The 18,522-nt window shown below is 40.3% G+C and overlaps 1 protein-coding gene across 9 annotated transcripts in view; it reads right to left on the bottom strand.

The window, feature by feature from the left end:
* Positions 1-18,522, bottom strand: part of Shep (RNA binding motif single stranded interacting protein alan shepard) — a 34,040-nt gene that overhangs the window by 10,927 nt on the left and 4,591 nt on the right. For 5 of the 9 annotated variants that reach the window (XM_077414461.1, XM_077414466.1, XM_077414462.1 and 2 more), the window contains exons 3-7: positions 5,321-5,806; positions 4,217-4,431; positions 3,722-3,780; positions 3,402-3,526; positions 793-852 (exon numbers count right to left, since the gene is read on the bottom strand). In XM_077414461.1, coding sequence (XP_077270587.1) covers positions 793-852; positions 3,402-3,526; positions 3,722-3,780; positions 4,217-4,431; positions 5,321-5,806 — 945 coding nt within the window. Of the gene's footprint in view, positions 1-792; positions 853-3,374; positions 3,527-3,721; positions 3,781-4,216; positions 4,432-5,320; positions 5,807-18,522 lie in introns of all 9 variants that reach the window. The other 4 variants (XM_077414468.1, XM_077414467.1, XM_077414469.1 and 1 more) reach the window with 4 other exon arrangements.

The following is an 18,522-nucleotide window of genomic DNA, read 5'->3' as shown; positions in this document are numbered from 1 at the left end:
AAGCTGATGGCATTTAAATATATATGTATACACATATATGTATATACATACATACATACATATATACATATGCACATGGATGTATCCACGTGCGCATATGTATGTGGGCTGTCGCGAAATGAGACAGTTATTAACAAAGCGGAGCTCTTGCTCTTTTTTCAGCAAATGTATGCGGACTCCAAGACCGCCGACTTTCCGTTTTCACTACCAGATTCGTTATCAATCGCACCGTCATTCATTTCGCGACGTCCTGTATATATGATCAGATACAGTAGAAACCCCATTATACCGAATGCCATTTGACCGAATGTCCGATCATTTGAATAGCACAGGAAAAATATGCGACTGTTCGGACGGACGTTTTCTCGTAAAAGCGACTGGCTCGGACAATCGTTGAACGTTTTTCACGCCGTTCGAATGATGGAATATTCGGTTAAATGGTATTCGAGCAATCGAGCTTCCGCTGCTTTATGTCTTAATTGTACTTTTATATTCCGATAGAACAGTTCACAGATTCGTCGAGAATACGACCTATGCTATCGGGAACTTTTCTATAAGATTCAACAGCTTGATTTATCATTGACATTTTCTGTCGAGTAGTTCTGCTCATTTTATCTGATTCCAATTATTTCTTTTATTCCGTGTCTATGGCTCTCTGTAATCCTCTGTAATAAACATCATTTATATTCGTATGATTACATTTGCACGAATAACATTCACATTTATACGATTTACATGAAATAATCGATTTGATCTTTTTTTTTTTATGTAGTACAAGTAATGTTTAGTTACCGAACGTGAGGTCCCGTACTGTCTGAATCTTACGACCGGCTCCCGATTGCACGTTTCAACCTGTAGGTGTGTTGTGATTAAAATTTTATTATACATTCGTACATATATGTAAGACAAGTGTACGTGTGAATCTGAACCAACCAACACCCCTCCCCCGAAGAAAGACAACGCCTATATCCGGATTTAACCACGTAACCCTACGAGTATGGGATTAATCGACAATACGGTACTGTATCGCTTTTAGTTATATCATATCGCATGCGATTGACATCATCATCATCATCATCATCATTATCATTGTCACACAGCTGCTGATCATCACACCCCGTGCTTTTTACCACGGTCAGCTTAGAGGAACTATTCCATTGGAGTTAGTTGTATGAGGACAAATGGTACAAACAGGCGGGAGGCCGATACTCTCTCGTTCGGCATTGTGTGCTTTTTCTTTATTTATAGTTGTCTCAAGCAGGAACGCGATTTAATGCAAAAGAACGTGAGACTGAGACGACTGTCGCAGAGCAGAGTCGGACGAAATGCAATCGAATCTTCGATCAGCTAATAAAATCATTTCGGCATCATTACCAAATAAAAATGATCTTTACTCGCGACTTTACTCGAATTACGGAATATTTGCATCAATATGCAAATTATCATCGTCTTTGATGAGGAAATAAACGATCACACATACCGCCGAACACTGCTATCGAGTCGACATTGACAAGTTCAATTTGATTTTATGGTTTGAGGCAATACTCTTTCTTTTAGACTGCTAACATTACACGGAAAACATAATAAATATATGTTGCACAATATATCGATGTTACTATACTAGAACTACTATTGATACGTCGTTTATGCTGCCATACTTCAATGCAATACTTTTCTTCTTTTCTTTTTGTTATCAAATTATTCACCGAGTTGGCGAGCAAGATTTTAAGTCAAGCTCCAAGGGTGGTATTCATAGATGAAAATAATCGCAAAATATTTTTGATATCTAATAACAAACGTATTTACCAGTTAGCTAAACAGATTTGAACTCATAGATATAATTATCAAGTTTTTTAAATTTCACGAATTAATATTTGGATAATCATAATTATTAACTGATTATAACCACTCAGCTTTTGTTTATTATATTGTATAATTATTGATTCATAGTAAATAATTTTCAAGTTGTAATTCATTGGAATATACTTTGACATCTGCTAAACTGTTTGTCCCTCGATTATAAATGCTAATTTTCATAATATATTAGTATTATAATTGTACATATAAAAGTTATACGAAAGCAGGTAATACGACACCTGAAAAGATATATTAAATGTGTCATCCTATCTAAATAATCAACAATTAAATTTATCGTTTATCAAAAAGAATATTTGAAGACTCTAAATTTATAAAATATAAAAAATAAATGACAGAGAGAGAGAGAGAGATTCGTGAAATTATTATCCTGCATCAAATAATGACTATGAATACGACCCTAAACTTCATGAATGTCGACGCGTTACTGAATTTTCACATAGAGAGGTTCAAAATTAATGCTGAAATTCGCAGAATGCAATTCTCATCACACGGCGTTGTAGACATAATGTCGACATAGCATAGTATCGGCTGTATTTGTAGCCGAGGTATAGCAGCAAGCACCGATAGAGGTCTGGTAGGTAAGGTACGTAAGACGGAATGACAGACAAAGAGTATCAGAGAAAATTGCTGGATAAATGAAAGAGGCAAAGAGAAACAGAGACAGGCTCTCAATGGAAAAAATATTACAGTCCCCGGTATGTATGGAAATACCCGCACAGAGATATTATATATATTTATTGAAAATATACTGCTATACAAAATATGAATTCTCAATCAAATTAATCGTTAATGATTTACGACTGTTTCTTTCAGAACTTTTGCCGAATTTAGTTTCTGAGATTATGTAACCCTCGAAATTTGGATTTAATTAAATTTTATTTGAAATAGACGAAATCGTAGACTCATTTATCTATCAAAAAGAAACCGATAAGGAAAAAAACATTTTATTTAGGTATATAATAAAATATTTTTCCATTTATGATAAATCTTTTCGTGTATGAAGTGAAGACTGAATAAAACCAAATGTGAAGCGATACCTTTTCATTTACGAGAACTTAACTTTTAGAATTATTCTTTAACAATAATTTATTAAGAGTGATATAAAGTAATCAGAAATTGAAAAAATAATAATATACAGTACGATTGAATACGCTGCAAAACAGTTGTTTCGAATGCTACGCGTAATAGAAGAGAAATCGATGTCAAAAAGGCGTCGTGTTTCGCATCCGGAAACAACGTGAAAAGATCTATCTCGATCGGCTCTCCGACGAAACGGCTTCGCGAATAAAATGGGGCGATGAGAAGGGGAATGAAGAAACAGATAGAGAATATAACAGAACGACAGAATGGATAAACAATGATAGAGACAACGGAAAGAGAGAGAGATAGAGAGAGATAGAGAGACAAAGAGACAGAGAAAGAAAGAGTGAAAGAGAAAGAGAGAGAGAGAGAGAGAGAGAGAGAGAGAGAGAGGTTTACTGTTACTTTGGTATTACTCTGTACTTGCATGCACAACCACGTACACTGTCCAGTCTACGGAGCAACCAGATACCCACTTTCGCCATCTGCGCTTGGATGCCCTTGGCGACCAGTGCTTTCACAGCACCCTCTGCCGCCATCGGTGACTCGAAGTCTACAAATCCGTAACCTGCAAGACAATCACAACGGTATAAACCCCCGCAGATAATTTTGTCATGCGTAAGAAGACGCAAATAGCGTTGTAAGATTTCGCGTAACGCTAATTGGAAGAGATACAAGATAAATGTATCAAAACAACGAATTTCGCTAAATTAAGTCCAGGAAGTTAAAATAGTGAAGAATGAGAGTGCGTGCAAATAATTACCTTTACATTTGTTTGTATTTTTGTCTAAAATCGCCTTGGTGGAAGTTATAGTTCCATACCTGCAAAAATATTGAGTCTTTTGGTCTGATACATTTACACTAATTTATATAATCAGTACATTTGTATTATATTAATTTCAACAAGTAATAAATCATTAATAGTAATAACCTTCATAAACTGTTGACACAATTGTTAAGCTATACTTATTACATAATAATTTAACAATTTAAATGTCTATCTATAATCAAGTATATTGTGACAAATAACGACAATTTACGTTTGGAATGCCAATAGCTCAATGTTAGAGTAGTCGCTTGTTAAGCAAAAGATCCGGGTTCGATTCCCGGAATTGCCACGTGGCACATATATGTGACGACTGCGAGAATTTTGAGTGAAAGTTATGACTCGGCGTCATATAAGCGCGAAGAAAAATTTATAAGATTTGTACAATTCATTACGATAGAGACCTACAATCACGTGTACAACGTTACTTACTGAGAACACATGTTAACGAGGTCTTTGTCAGTCGTATTCTGGTTGAGGCCACGGATGTATAGATTCGTTTTAGACAGCTGCTCCGCTTGTTGACCCTGCATAGCGTTGTTGCTGAGATTCGTGCTCATCGTCCCGCTTTGACTGCCGGTGGCACTACTGGAGCTGCTGTTAGTGTTCGCCGGGGATGAAGCTGTAGGCACCCGTTGTCCACCGTACTGCAAGCACCATCAATACTGTGCGATAACTGAAGATGTTCGAAAAGAGCCAAGGACAATTGATTTTATACAGAGTGTGCCGCTTTTACCGGATCGACTATCGATCGACGCGGCATGTATTATCTCCAATTCTCGTGTTACACAACAGGCTAAATCACGTATCTTTACATGAAGTTAGCATCCCGCTTTAACTATCACAACACAATCGATAGTTACACGTAACAAAAATATGAAGTTGGCATTCCATATATTCTTCACTCTCTATTATTTTTCGCATTTAATCACTAAGATTCACTTTGAAGTGTAGCGGAAACTTTCAACAATTCTCTTTGACTCCACGTTACTTGCGTGGGGTGTAAAATAAACCCTAGCCTTAGAAAACTACAGACAAAGTTTTTTATCGATCGAATGCGCTGCGCGAATCGTTTCACAATTAAAGAAGAACTTTTGCACTTATCTTTATTTAGAAGATATAGAAAATATTTTCAACCTTTCTTTAATTGTAAATCAAAGAGAACAATAAAAATAAAGATGTAACGTTTGGAATGTAAAATACACCCCACTCTCCGCCATCTCACGCGAGTAATGTAGATTTAAGAACGAGTGATAATTCTATATATTGAAAATACAAGTATTAACTTCTCATTAAAAGAACAGCGCCGAAAATGTTACGTATATTTGCAAACGATTTATATCTGCTTCCTCGGTCCTCGTTCGTAAATACCGTACGTAGAGCGATTAAACGCTTATCAAAGTGACCTATCTTCTCGTTCACGGCTCTCACGGTCGCATGTCGCGCGACGGTCTCATGTTTACCGTCACGCGGAACAAAGTCGACAGGCTCTACCGCGATCGGAAGTAAGAAAATATGTTGGCGAATGCGACTTACCGTCGCGTGCTGCGCGTACGTGGCGGTGACGAAGGGATTCGCGGATGCCGGTAGCTGCTGAGGACCGCCGCCGGCCGCGGCAGCCACCGCTGCGGCCGCCGCGCTCGGGTAGCGCGTGTAAGGCGGGTACGCGGCCGCCGCTGCCGCTGCCGCGGCCGCGGCCGCGTGAGACGGTGCCGTGCTCCAGGCGGCCGCACCACTTCCACCGCCGCCTCCGCCGCCACTCGCGCGATACTGCACCGGATTGCCGCCGCGCGGTCCACCACCCGTGTTGCCCTTCAGTACGTGGCCACCGCCACCGCCACCGCCGCCGCCACCGCCGCCGCCACCCGCGCCGGCCGCGGGTCCCACGCCGACGCCGCCTGCATTAGCGGCGCCGCCGCCGCCGCCTCCGCCGCCGCTGCCGCTACCGCTGCCACCTCCGCCGGCGCCGCCGGCGTTACCGTTGTTGGCACCCACGTACGTCGGCCTCGGTCCATTCGTATTCTGAAAATCGGAAAGAGAACCTCGGTTAAACAGAAGTCTTTTTCTTGTTTGATCGTTCGTAATCAAGTAATTATTACATATGGCCTTTTTGTGATAACCCGATGAAACGGGTATTTATGATCACGAAGAATTATTACAAAGATATACACGGAATAATTGAAGATGTAAATGGGATTTAAACATTTTGTTGAACGGTATCATTATTTTTTCTCTTCTCAGATGAAATTGTAGGTTCTGATGATATCAAACAATATTTACACTCAGGAAATGTATATAAAAAAAAATATACGTCTTAAAAAAGTTATTTTTAGAGAGAGAGAGAGAGAGAATATACATATAATAAAGAATATATAAAAAGTAGAAAAGTTAATTTAGCAAAAGTATTTAGCTAGTTTAGCTTTCCGACAATGCTTGATAATTAAAAAAGGAAAGATAAACGTAACGTATATTATCAGTTCTGGTGCAATGCCGCCGTTCGAAATGACTTGTTAAGAACGTCAAGTACGCTTATCGGTGAATTCCCTTGTTTGAGGTTCAACAATTGGACGATGATGCGCTCTTATCGTGTAATAAGTTGATCGGTCATCGTTACCATGTTAATTTATCTCTTAAGGAATAAAGAAAGACGTCCTCAATTTAGCATTCTTGAAATAATTGCCACTGCTTTCACGACCAATAAGCAATAGTCTTAAACGCAAATGTATTACTCGTTCGTTAGTAAATAAAGAAATGAACAATTTACAGAAAAAAAAGCAACAAAAACGCGCTTAGTATTCATCTGAAGAACTGCTAGAAAAGCAGTAAGTACTTTAACACAAGTTGCTGAATTTCTTGAAACTTTTCCTTCGATTAAAGGAATAAAGTGCGTGGGCAAAAATATTCTTTGATGGTTTAAATATAAACCTGATTTAAAATAAAAAAGGCGCGTGAAGTTGAAGGAAGTTAGGAAACTTAAAAATTCATAAATCTCAAATACGATTAATAATAAAAAAGCAATTCGCCGTCGATTTTTCGCTCTTGACGGTCACAATCCATCGCGGCTGCAGTGACCGGACCTTTAATATCGATGCAACCGTTGCGTCAGCCTCTATCGATTTTCTCGAGCGAAACGGCGTACTATTTTAGAAAGCGATCGCGTTTCGCTGGCCCCATAGTTTCCCGCACACGTCGGCCATGCACGTCGATAAGACGAGAAAAAGAAAGAGAGAGAGAGAAAGAGAGAGAGAGAGAGAGAGAGAGAGAGAGAGAGAGAGAGAGAGAGAGAGAGAGAGAGAGAGAGAGACCCCACCCGTTATCGTTTATCAGTGACCTCGCGCGGTCACGCCTCCAGATAACGAGGAAGAACGACCGTTCGGTCTCCACCTCGCCAACTTCTTCGTCTTCGAACGCTTCATTCCCGCTGATTCCCACGACGGTGCACTGGGATGCACCTTTCTAACAGCATTTAGGAGCGCCCGTATCGATTCGCGTATCTCTATATATCGACACCGTCAGCCGTCACTTATCGCACAACTTTCCCATTTTCAACATTATATCTCTTCGCGGAAATTTTGCCGAAGCGAGATTTACGTGAAATTGATTGAAGGAGAAATACGATCTTTTCATTTCATTTACGTTCCTCCGAAACCCGCTACTCAAACAGCTTCGCGTCATCGATCGCTTAGACTGCTTAGAGAGACCGCGGGATGAGATTGGCTCGCGACCGGCCGAAGAATCCGCGGTTCAAAGTGCATTCAACGAGGAACACCCTGTGTATAGTTAGATATGACTCATGACGCATCGACGGAACGATATAAAATCAGACAGGATGATTCGGCCGTGGTAAGACCAACGACGGCCGCATGGTGTATGACGCGGCCCTCGGTGACGACGAAATGCGCGATCGTGTCGTGATCTAGCCAGAGAAAGAGAGAGAGAGAGAGAGAGAGAGAGAGAGAGAGAGAGAGAGAAAGAGAGAGAGAGAGAAACGACCGACCGATTGATCGACCGACCGGATGTCACTTCCTGCCCACCCGGTCTGCCCCGAGTTATAACGCAAATTTCGTCCGTTCGCTCTTTCATCTTCCATCTCCTTTCCAAACTCGCATTCTCAATGTGCGACGTTTGCTGCATTATTTACCATAATCGTCGAATGTCCTGACGTCAGGACGTCAGAAGAATAATCACGTGAATAATTATTTTCCGCGTCTATTGTACGTCGAGATAAAATCAGTTCTTTCTTCGACAACGCAACGTTTCGCAACGATCGTACATGTATTTATTCGTAGCAAAATTCGGGTCGACTGCTGACCTTGCTCCTCCTTATCGTATACTTGTCGTGAGCAGTCGAGAGATCCGAGGTACGTCGGGATGTCGCGGATAACAGGCCGCGCGCGGGGACTCTTGCTTCAACGACGCGCCGCTTACCATTTCCATTTTATAATACATCGTTTATGCCACGAGAGATGCGAGAAGCGAGCGAGCGGCGTTTGTCATATCGGTATGCATTATCATGACGCGGCCGCTAATTGGACGCGCTCCGCGAGCGTGTATCTCGCGCTTTCTTCTAAGGACGTCGAGAGGAATGGGATCCAGGATGTGCACCACATAATCGGAGCGATATATCTACGCGCGCGTGCGATCTCTCGCCTACTTTCGGACGTGTCGTGCTCTATTAGCGGGCTCGCGCGCCCGCGATAGCCCGGAATGTGCGCGCGTTTACGGTTTTCCTTTACTGTTATTTTAGAGAAATTTCCGTCGCGCGAAGAACCCGCGTTGCACGGCGGAAGTTTCACCGAAGGCGACCGCAGGCTCTTCGCGAGTTCAACTTTGTCCGCGAGATATAATATAACGTAAATTTGATATAAAATTTATGCATGTGATACAAAATACCAAATTACGCGCGTGTCTCTTTATATTCATATAAGTGATAAATAATTTTTAATAATTTCTAGATGCTCTATTTTCAGATAAAAAAATATATATCTTGTTATTTGTCATTCTAAAAATATCACGCGTAATTTCAACGATTGTTTAATAAATATTGTTCGTACTTCCGTCTCATTGAAATATCATTCACCATTGTAATTAATAATTTTCAAAAAATGCTTGGAAAAACTTTAGATAGGTAATATATCATCCGATAAAAAGATTGATCTAGTGTACGTCGCGAGAGGATCTCGAACACCCGGTGTGTCGTGGTCGCGCGTATTCTTCCAAGGTGAAGAAACGGTATGCGCGGTATGCGCGCACTCGCGCGAGTCGCGCGTGCACACGGCGCGAGCGAGAAGGAACTCTTTCGTGCGCAGGCAGGCAGATGCATCAGAGGCGTAGTCGCGCGAACTGCATTTTTTTCGCGGTTCGTCTTGAGTTTAGCGTCCAGCATCCGAGAGTTAACTCTTTCCGGAATTAACAAAATGAGAGAACAAGAGCGCGCGCGAGAGCCGATCTCATTGAAACGTCTAAATGACCGAGGAATTCGATTCAGCGGGCTGATTCTCCTCCTTAATCCAATTCGAGAAAGCCGAAAGATAAAATCAGATCGCATCAAACGCGCGACGGAAAATAAAATCGAGTCGAATTGTAAACTGAATGTAAAAATTTATCATATTTATCTTCCGATTGACGTAACTCGATGTTCGCGAAGTTGGAAGTTAATCCTTGGATGGACGGTTGAGGAGACAAGAGTGTGGGCTGCGTCTCGCGCGTCAGGCACTCTCGCAAATGGCTATAATTCACCGTCGTTTACACACGTACGGAGCGCGCACGGTACGTCCGTCCTCGGGAAGGCGGCTCGGCGTCCCGAGTCCCGAGGCTCGTAATCGGTCGAGACGAGAGTGCCGCGGCGCGTTGCGATGCATCCGACCATCCGTCGCCAAGGAACGACATGCATCGCCACGGGAAGGAAAGCTGTGCACGTTGCCCGCGTTTCCCGAACGGCACGTATCGGCTGCTGCTGCTGCATTGGCCGCAATGCATGCTGCTCGTAATCGTAAAAGGACGAAGCGAGAGAACGGGCCGCGTAACACGGATGCGCGACGCAAGCGGATGCAAACGTTGGCGATCGACCGATCGATTGGGCGCTACTGACAATAATGAATCTCTGTAACAAAAATTAAAACGATAGTTCTCTCCATAATAGTTAAAACATTGATATATATATAAAATCTTTTCATGAAAGAGTATCACTAGCATTGATCAGTAAACAAGCAATAAATTATTTCAAGTTTTCCTAATTAATAAAAAAATTAAAAAACAAATTATAAAATGTAGAATATTTTCCTTTTCATTATAGTATATCTATATTTTTCTCAGTAAATACACATATACCAATAAAAAGAAAAATTTTCTTCATTTTAGTAAATGGAGTCACCAGTCGTATGCAAACTAATATTTACTAAAATGCGGGAAATTATTTTCTCAGTTGAAGACTTCCGTCAATTTATCATCATTTAAAAGAAGTTAAAAAATCATATGCATTGCCGATAACTTGTGCGAAATATTTTCATGTTGCAAAACTAATCTGAGCAATTAAGGATCGGTGTACCGTATACACTATCTGTTTAGGTCTATGGATCTTTCTAAGAAGTTGAACAAAGCCTTTCTAAGAAAGGGAAAAAAAGGAAACAAACAGAGACGTGACCCAGGCTGACTGCCTGGGCGTCTCGGATTTGACACCCTTTATCCGATTTTAGGCTGGCGGCGGGTATTATTAGCCGGCGTCGCATGCTTCCGTCTCCTTATAGCGCACAGGGGACAATGCTGACGGCGAGAGATATATGGGTAATATAACGACGGAATATACCGTCGGCTTTCGTCAATTTTGCGCGCCAGCCGAAATCGAGGTGATTACGAGTTCGGATTTCAATGATACATCGAAGATCAAGATCATCGCTACAAACAATTTGGAGAGATTTTTCAAGATTCCTTCCCATACCGCATGCGAACGTATCACATATATATATAACTTACGGCCTTAATTTTAATAATTTGCTGAATTTAGAGAGTTGATTTTTCCTCCTTAGGAAAAACATCGAGGCATTAGTATTTCCGAGATGAGCCATTTTTTAAGGAAAAGTTTTTTTTTTACAAAAAATACTTTTAGAATATCGCAGATATTTCTCAAGATTTTAATACATTTTAATAATTTTTTTTTACAAATTAATTAAAGCCTGCATGTCTGAATACAAATTTGAAAAGAAGTTATTATTTAACTACAATATTAAATTTATTGACTTATGGTAGCGTAATATCTACTTGATCTCATCTCTCTCTATTATAATAAGTGTCTTAAGTAAAATGATCTGTGTGAATGCTCGAAAATTTTTCATGATTTTCGTTTGAAAGAATATTCACGAACATACACTTGGGACTATCCCGAGACGATCACGCAGGCTAACGAACTGCCGTTTTTGTGCGAGGGTATAAACGACGTTACGGTCACAAATCGAACCCTGCAATCCCCGTGGTGAGAGTTTGTAAACATGGTCAATGAGCCTGTCGCATTAATGTAGTAATTTAGCACACTTTCGTCATTGTTGATCATACGATCTATTTCCTTTTTTTTTGCCTGGTCTACCGCCTTACTGATCTGAGACAAGTAAATCCGAAACATGCAGATGCAGAACATGAAAACAAGCTTCGTCGCATCTGATCGATGATCATTTTGTCCTTACAATTAACATCGCTATTACCATAATACGTTATTATAAATATACGATTGTCAGCATTGTTATAATTTCTGTATTATTTTATCAAATTCCAATTTGTCATTCCAATTAAATTTTCTATAAGTATTTAATTAGAATTCACAAGGACGTAGATTTATTTCATCTCGTTAAATAATTTATCGTTCAAAATATATTCATTGTCAAAGAAACAAATAATTTTATCAACTGGAGAATGTTTCTCTTGTACAAAACGCAATTTTCCGTTGCGATTAACATAAATTAATAAACAATATCGAAAATATAATTTTTTATGTCAGGAATGCAGACAATAAAACAGAGCTGGTATTGCATATCGATAACCAATTATAACATTTCAACACAGGACGGTATACATAAATGTATGTATGTATGAAATCAACTCCGATATATATAAAATCTCACAAACAAAAAATGAATTTGTTTTATATTATTGCAATTTACATGGATTAGCAGGTCGCGACTACGCGAATTTATTAGCTCGTGTGATCTAATTTTATTAGTACGCTGCGACGAGCATGACGATAATTCAATTAGTTCTTTATCTTAACGTTTCACTTATAAATCGCTATCTTCGTTTAGAAAACCTTTGAAATATGCACGATATAAGCATTAATTTATATAACGATCTCGTGTCAAATCGGAAATTATTCTACTAACAAACAATTACTACTACCAATAGACAATCCGATAATTGTGACGATATAAATTTTAAGTAATACATAATTATCTTTACACAAGAACACAATGTAGTATAATTTTTCTGTGGAACATGTAACTCTACTATAAATAAATATAGAATTAAAGATATTACTCTTTAAACTTTTTACAGTCCTTCATTATATTTTTAATTTTTAAAAAATGTTTATTTAGTCGCAAATTTATCTTTTAATAATAATAAAATATTTAAAATTTTATTCATAAATATTCTAAGTTTGATAATAATAATAAGCTGCCTATACCGTCAAACCTAACGGAAATCAGCTTTTTGTCGATAACGAATCATGCGGCCACGACCGTCATGAATCATGCCATTGTGAGTCAAATTCTCGAAGCAAATGTGTGTGTTTCTATATGTACAATATCTATTAAGATTTAAATATCTCTACGTGTACTAAAGAGTACAACATTTTTGTTACTCTTCTTAGCATGGTTCGCGCTAATAAATAATTCTCTTATAATAACGCTGCTCCGTGGCAATACCAGATTAATATCGATTGAGATGAATGAAAAATGCGAAATATTTCTATGCGTTCTATACTTTCTATACGTTCAGATATGGAATCCTATCGTTCCCTTCGTAACGGGCAAGTTTCACCCTACGCAGTGCGATCAAAAGTGCTGCTTCTCGCGTTAGATGATGTAACGAAGGTACACGCCACGCAGACAAGCAGACGATAGACCTTGACTGCGTGTATCTAGGCCGGAGGCCTCTCTCTCCCTCTCCCTCTTTAACCTCAGACCTAGATCGTAACTACGAGAGACCGAAGAGAGGATCCTTATCCGGCCGAGATGCGATGCGAAATTCTTCCTAATTTCCATGAAGAAAAGCTCAGATATTCGTTATACGGAAGGTTTCATTCGAACGAAATACTACTTTGTAAAATATCTTTTGACTTCTCTCCCTGTTAAAAAAGAATCTTTGAACCTCACTTTCGTAGAAAAGATGACTGATATAATAAAATTTTGACGATCGTAACTTTTCTCGTCGAATCAAGTAATTCTTTCTCAGGCATTTTTCTCGTATTCGATATACTGGCATTCGATAAATATTTCCAACACTTTGTATAAAAAATTTTAGCAAAATTTTTGAAATATCTGATTCCGCAGCTTCTTCGAAGAATGACAAAAATTTTCACTAATTTAGATATAAATAATATCTCAAATATGAATAATATTTAAATATACCTATATAATATAATTTCTTGGACGGTACATTATTATTTGCCGAATCATTATGCCGAATAAATGAAATGTCTTTGTTCACTGAAACCGGGCAAATGTAGCATCGTCGCACATACTTGGTGACCGGATAGCGATTTGATTTTCTTCACGAGTGTCTTCCAGCGACCACGACCACGACACGTTAGAAAGGCCACGGCGCATCGGATAGACGGACAGACGGACGACCTTGACACCGGCGACCGGCGCGGCGTCGTCATCGGGTACCGTTGTGCACCGCGTGCCGGTAAACTTCGCGAATGGCGACCGCCGAGGAGGTGAAACGAGGCGCCGAGACCGCCCAAGTATGCAGGTGGAAACGATAAAGGTGCTCGCGTTCGCGCGGATTTCAAGGTTCAGTTGCATCGCCAAGGTGCAACCCGTATTTCACACGTATATCACTCGTGTAGAAAACAATTTTAAAAAATCAATCGGAGCGACACCTTCGCAGAAAGTTAGGAAGATTATTTCCAAGTTATTTTCGTGCATTTCTCTTGTGTTTATAACAATAAATCTCTTCCGCGAATAATTCGATTATACCTAAGGACATTTTCGCTAAGAGAAAGGTGCGTCGGTAGGTTTGTATAAGCATGAGCTAAGGCAATGTTTTGCAACGTTAGCAATTTTTTCATCAATCTTTGAAATGATGACTTTTCTCGGGAAAATAGTCTCGAAGAGAAAGATCCATCATCTTGTTCCCGCACAAAGGATATCTTCCCTTGTTCATCACGACACGCCTTGTTCGGCGGCACTGATTGCGCAATTATGCATATAAGCGCGTATTTTTCCAAGGACTTTCTGACACGTGCGGCCGTACGTTTTGTAAATCGCAGCAGCACGAGACTCCACTGGAAATGTTTTCCCGGAAACTCTGAAAAGTCGGGTGTCAAAGGGGAGACGTGCTCTCGACAGAGACGCCGTTGACACGCGTAAGATATCGTCCACGACGCGGAAAAGGACGGCGAACATTCATATAGGGGATTGCGTCAGAGCGGCAAAGGGGGTGCGGTAGGGTGGAGAATAGGCGCGCAGCAAGGATGATATCGATTAACCACCACGGCGGTGGCCGACGCGATGCCGAAAGGACGAGCTCTCTGCTCCTCTTTCCACCGGAAATCCCTCTTCGATCTCGTTAATCTCGTTTTCGCGCGCCTTCCGGTCTCGAAATAATCCCCAGTCGACGGCCGAACGCGATGGGGTGCGGAATGGAAGCCAAGGGGTGGGGTGCGAACGACACTAATGCGGTCCGCGATATCCCGCGGCGCTGACAGGACTTTCCTTTCTGGGGAACATGATCCCCTCGGAAGAGATGCTAAAAAAAACTATCCCGATCTTCTACCTATTAATTATTTATTATTCTCATATTAACACACACTTGTATTAAATATTATATATACTTTTTAAAAGTTTATACCGATACTTGGTTAAATACCGATCCACTTTTACTCACGAATCATAATTTATTCAGTCCATTATTTATAATTAAATGATTGATATCAAAGTACCGTAACTGCGATAAAAGTAGAAATTTTCTATGTTCATTTACCTTTCTATATTATTCTAATATTATTCTTTATATTTTTAAAGAAATTAGGACTGACGAATTAATTTAACACCTTCGATCATGTACGAGGCAGTGTTCAGTTCCAATAAAAGGAAATAGGCATGGATACTAAGTCGCGACACTCGATAACCGGAGTACGGCTTCGATTTTATTTTCGCTCCAATGCGCCCACGGCAAAAACTTCGGTTCGCCGCAAAACGAAGAGAAAAAGGAAGTTTTGCGGTGCGCGCCGAGTCGTTCACTCGGTGCAATGACTAGAATGCATCATAACTGTCAACAACTCGAGCACCTGATCGGTCTGAAGTCCGTATTAGTCTATTACCTTATAAACGTTAAGAAAATAATTATCCGGTATTAATTATTGGAAGAAATGTAAGGGAAATATATTTAAAACTGAAAGACTATGTCTATGTGATACCGGAAGAATATTAAATATTTGACGTTGAAAACATTGTAATGTTGAAATATTGGGCGTAAATTAATTTCGCAATATTTCTCTTTTCTTTTAAAATGGTAACTTATTATAAAATTCAATATATTTCTGAAAATATATGGATTTCTCGTAAAATATCTTATTATACATCTCGTTAAACGTTTCCAGCAAAAACAAGGAAATGCCGGAGTCAGTTACATCCCGGCACAGGCTTCTATATAGTTATACGAAATAATTAATTTATCAACCGTTACAAAGAGTCCACAAGAAAAGATTCTAAGGTACAACTGCAAGAAATAAACGCAGATTCCCCTTCCAAGAATCTCGTGTAATCCAAGAAAATTGCATCGACAAATAATATATAAATCTTGAATTATTTTTGCTCACACTTCACATGGGAAGCGAGATATTGCGGATAATTTATATTCTCATAAAATTAAAATTTTTCCGTAAGAATAAATATAAATTTAATCTTTCTTCGAATCTACGCGTAATTTTATGACTCATGCATGTAACATAAAGTTAATTAATGTCATTTTCTATCTCTATTATATTATTTCGGACTACACAAAATGTAATCGCATTGTGACGAACGCAGTGGCGATTAAACGGCGCATCGACCTGTCGCTCGACTCGAAGAATCACTCCTTGGGAATCTTGATTAAATATTTGACGAGCGGAGTTTAAAGTGCGAAAAGATGGCTACCATCTTTCTGATTATCCCCGACAGTTTCAGCGTTCATCGCGGCAACGATTATACAATCCAACAAAAAAAAATCGATAAAGCGAAGCGCGGATCAATCGTGCCGAACGCATTCGTACGCACATTTAACAACGACGATAACGAACGATTCCCCAGCGATTTTCGACTTGGGAATCCCGTGCAATGCCAAACTTGGCGAAATCGAAAAAGTACGTTATTCAAATTGCGCGCGACGGAAGAAAAAAAATGTGCGAATGCATAAATAATGTGGCTAAAAGTTGAGAAAATTCAATCGAAGCTCGTTTAAAAAGCTATATTAAAATAAAAATCGCTTTTGAAGATAACTTGGAAAGTTAATTTTTATAAAGATATATTCTTGCGACAAAAATTACTTGTTTTTTTTTTTAGCACGACCATCCGGTTATTTATTACCACCGTGTATCGAAACGCGATAAAAATGCACAGCAACGGTGACGCGTGACAGGCCGTACTGTAAGAACATTGGAAAATTGGGAAGATAACAGCCCCGCAGTGTCGACGAGTAGCTCGAAAAGACTCTCGTCGCGTTGGGCGACTTTCAAACCCGAAGGAAATCCGCGCGCGCGCGCGCGCGTTCGCTTTCTCTTTATCTCACGCGCTTATTTAGTCAAAGCGCGATCGTATTATCAGCACCTTCGATAAGGACGCAAACAAAATGGCACGGTTATCTGTCTACAAAAAAAAAAAGCAATAAAAAGTAAGAAGACAGGAGTTTCGTACCGATGTGCGATAAGCGGCCGATCTTATCCGACGGTTCTTCGAACCTCAACGTAATGCCGGTGACAATCGATTACCGTGTATTCGAAGAAGCAAAGTGTACTCGCGATAACGTTTCTCTTTTTTTTTCTTCGCATATGTATATAGACGGAACTTAAAATTCCTCCCGATATTCCTTTGTCCAACCATTGTTATCTATTTTAAAGAAGACTTTACTCTCGCTTACACAAAATAGGACCTGCACTTGTTTACGCCAGCGCGCAGCGATACTTGCTACCGTAAACCGTTACACGGTTCACAACTGTTATCGGAATTCTTGGATTAAAAAGACAGTTAGATCTCTCTCTCTCTCTCTCTCTCTCTCTCTCTCTCTCTCTCTCTCTCTCTCTCTCTCTCTCTCTCTCTCTCTCTCTCTCTCTCTCTCTCTCTCTCTCTCTCTCTCTCTCTATTATATCGCGGAGCCCTTTAAATTCGCACGTTCATATATGCACGTACGCGTTACAAAGTGCGAGGTGCTTGTCCGATACGTGACGCAACGCTCATTAATCAGCGCATATTATCTCGTGGCAATCAATGCGCGACCTAAAGCCAATTACGAGCGAGCGAGGTGCGAAAAGATTTAATTACTCGGCAGCGACGCGCTTTTCGCGTTTCTCACGGAAAATTATTTTATGAAATTATTTTTATATCGCGCGCGTTGAACAGTTATTTATACTACATTATTATCAGAGAGTCTCGTGTTACGTCATATATCTATAATCTCGATCTCTTTTGCATACGTATACGTACCGCACTAAATTACTTTACTTATTACTCGCGTTACGAATTCACTTTACGGTTAACGCGTAGAATTCATCTACGTGTGCACATTTAAAAACTAGGAACTCTTACGCGAAACGCGAGGCTAGGCGCTTCAAAAGCACGACGGTAACGTCGGGCCACCCGGTATAAGAATCGCCCAATTATCGCACCGTGGCAGAGACTGTGCGTATAAAAGGAATATAAATTGAGACAGAGCTCGTCGCGCGCGAGAGACGAACAGCTGTTTCGTACAATGACTCCTCCCGGCGATGATATCACGGCAGAGTAGCTCGAACCCGTTCGTCGCGCGATAACCTCTTCTCGACGACGACGACGGTTGCGAGGGGTAAACGAATAGCAAAACAGATCGTAGAAATGAATAGATCATCAACGAATAACTCAACGAGATCGTACGTTTCTTCGATGGAATTCGACGAAGGCTTAGCCGTTTAAAATCTGAAGGACTTGAAATACTTGACAAGTCCTATAGATTTCTAAAAATTCACTTTTAAGAATAAAAGTTTCTTTAAGGGCCGGCTGAATTTTTCAACGACTTTCTCAATTTTTGGGTTTAACTTCCGAGTCTCCGAAGGATCGATTACCGGTTCCCCAAGGGATAGCGAACTGCCCATTGAATTTCTAGCGTTCGGCCTCTCAGGTTCCGGACTAAAATTAGCAACCTGTACAACCGAGAGAGAGAGAACGCCTGTGCGCAACTTGCAACGCGTACCGCGTACTTACTGTCCGTCGCCGAAATTCCTACTCTCTCGTCCAGCGAGAGACGCATGCCTTTCCATCAGACATCTTTTTCGACCCCCGCTCTGCTCCGTTCTC

Source organism: Temnothorax americanus, unplaced genomic scaffold, assembly GCF_048541705.1.
Source record: "Temnothorax americanus isolate GAGA-0224 unplaced genomic scaffold, ASM4854170v1 Scaffold36, whole genome shotgun sequence".
NCBI lineage: Eukaryota > Metazoa > Arthropoda > Insecta > Hymenoptera > Formicidae > Temnothorax > Temnothorax americanus.
Note: the sequence above shows the minus strand (reverse complement) of the source record. Positions and strands in the feature narration are given on the sequence as shown.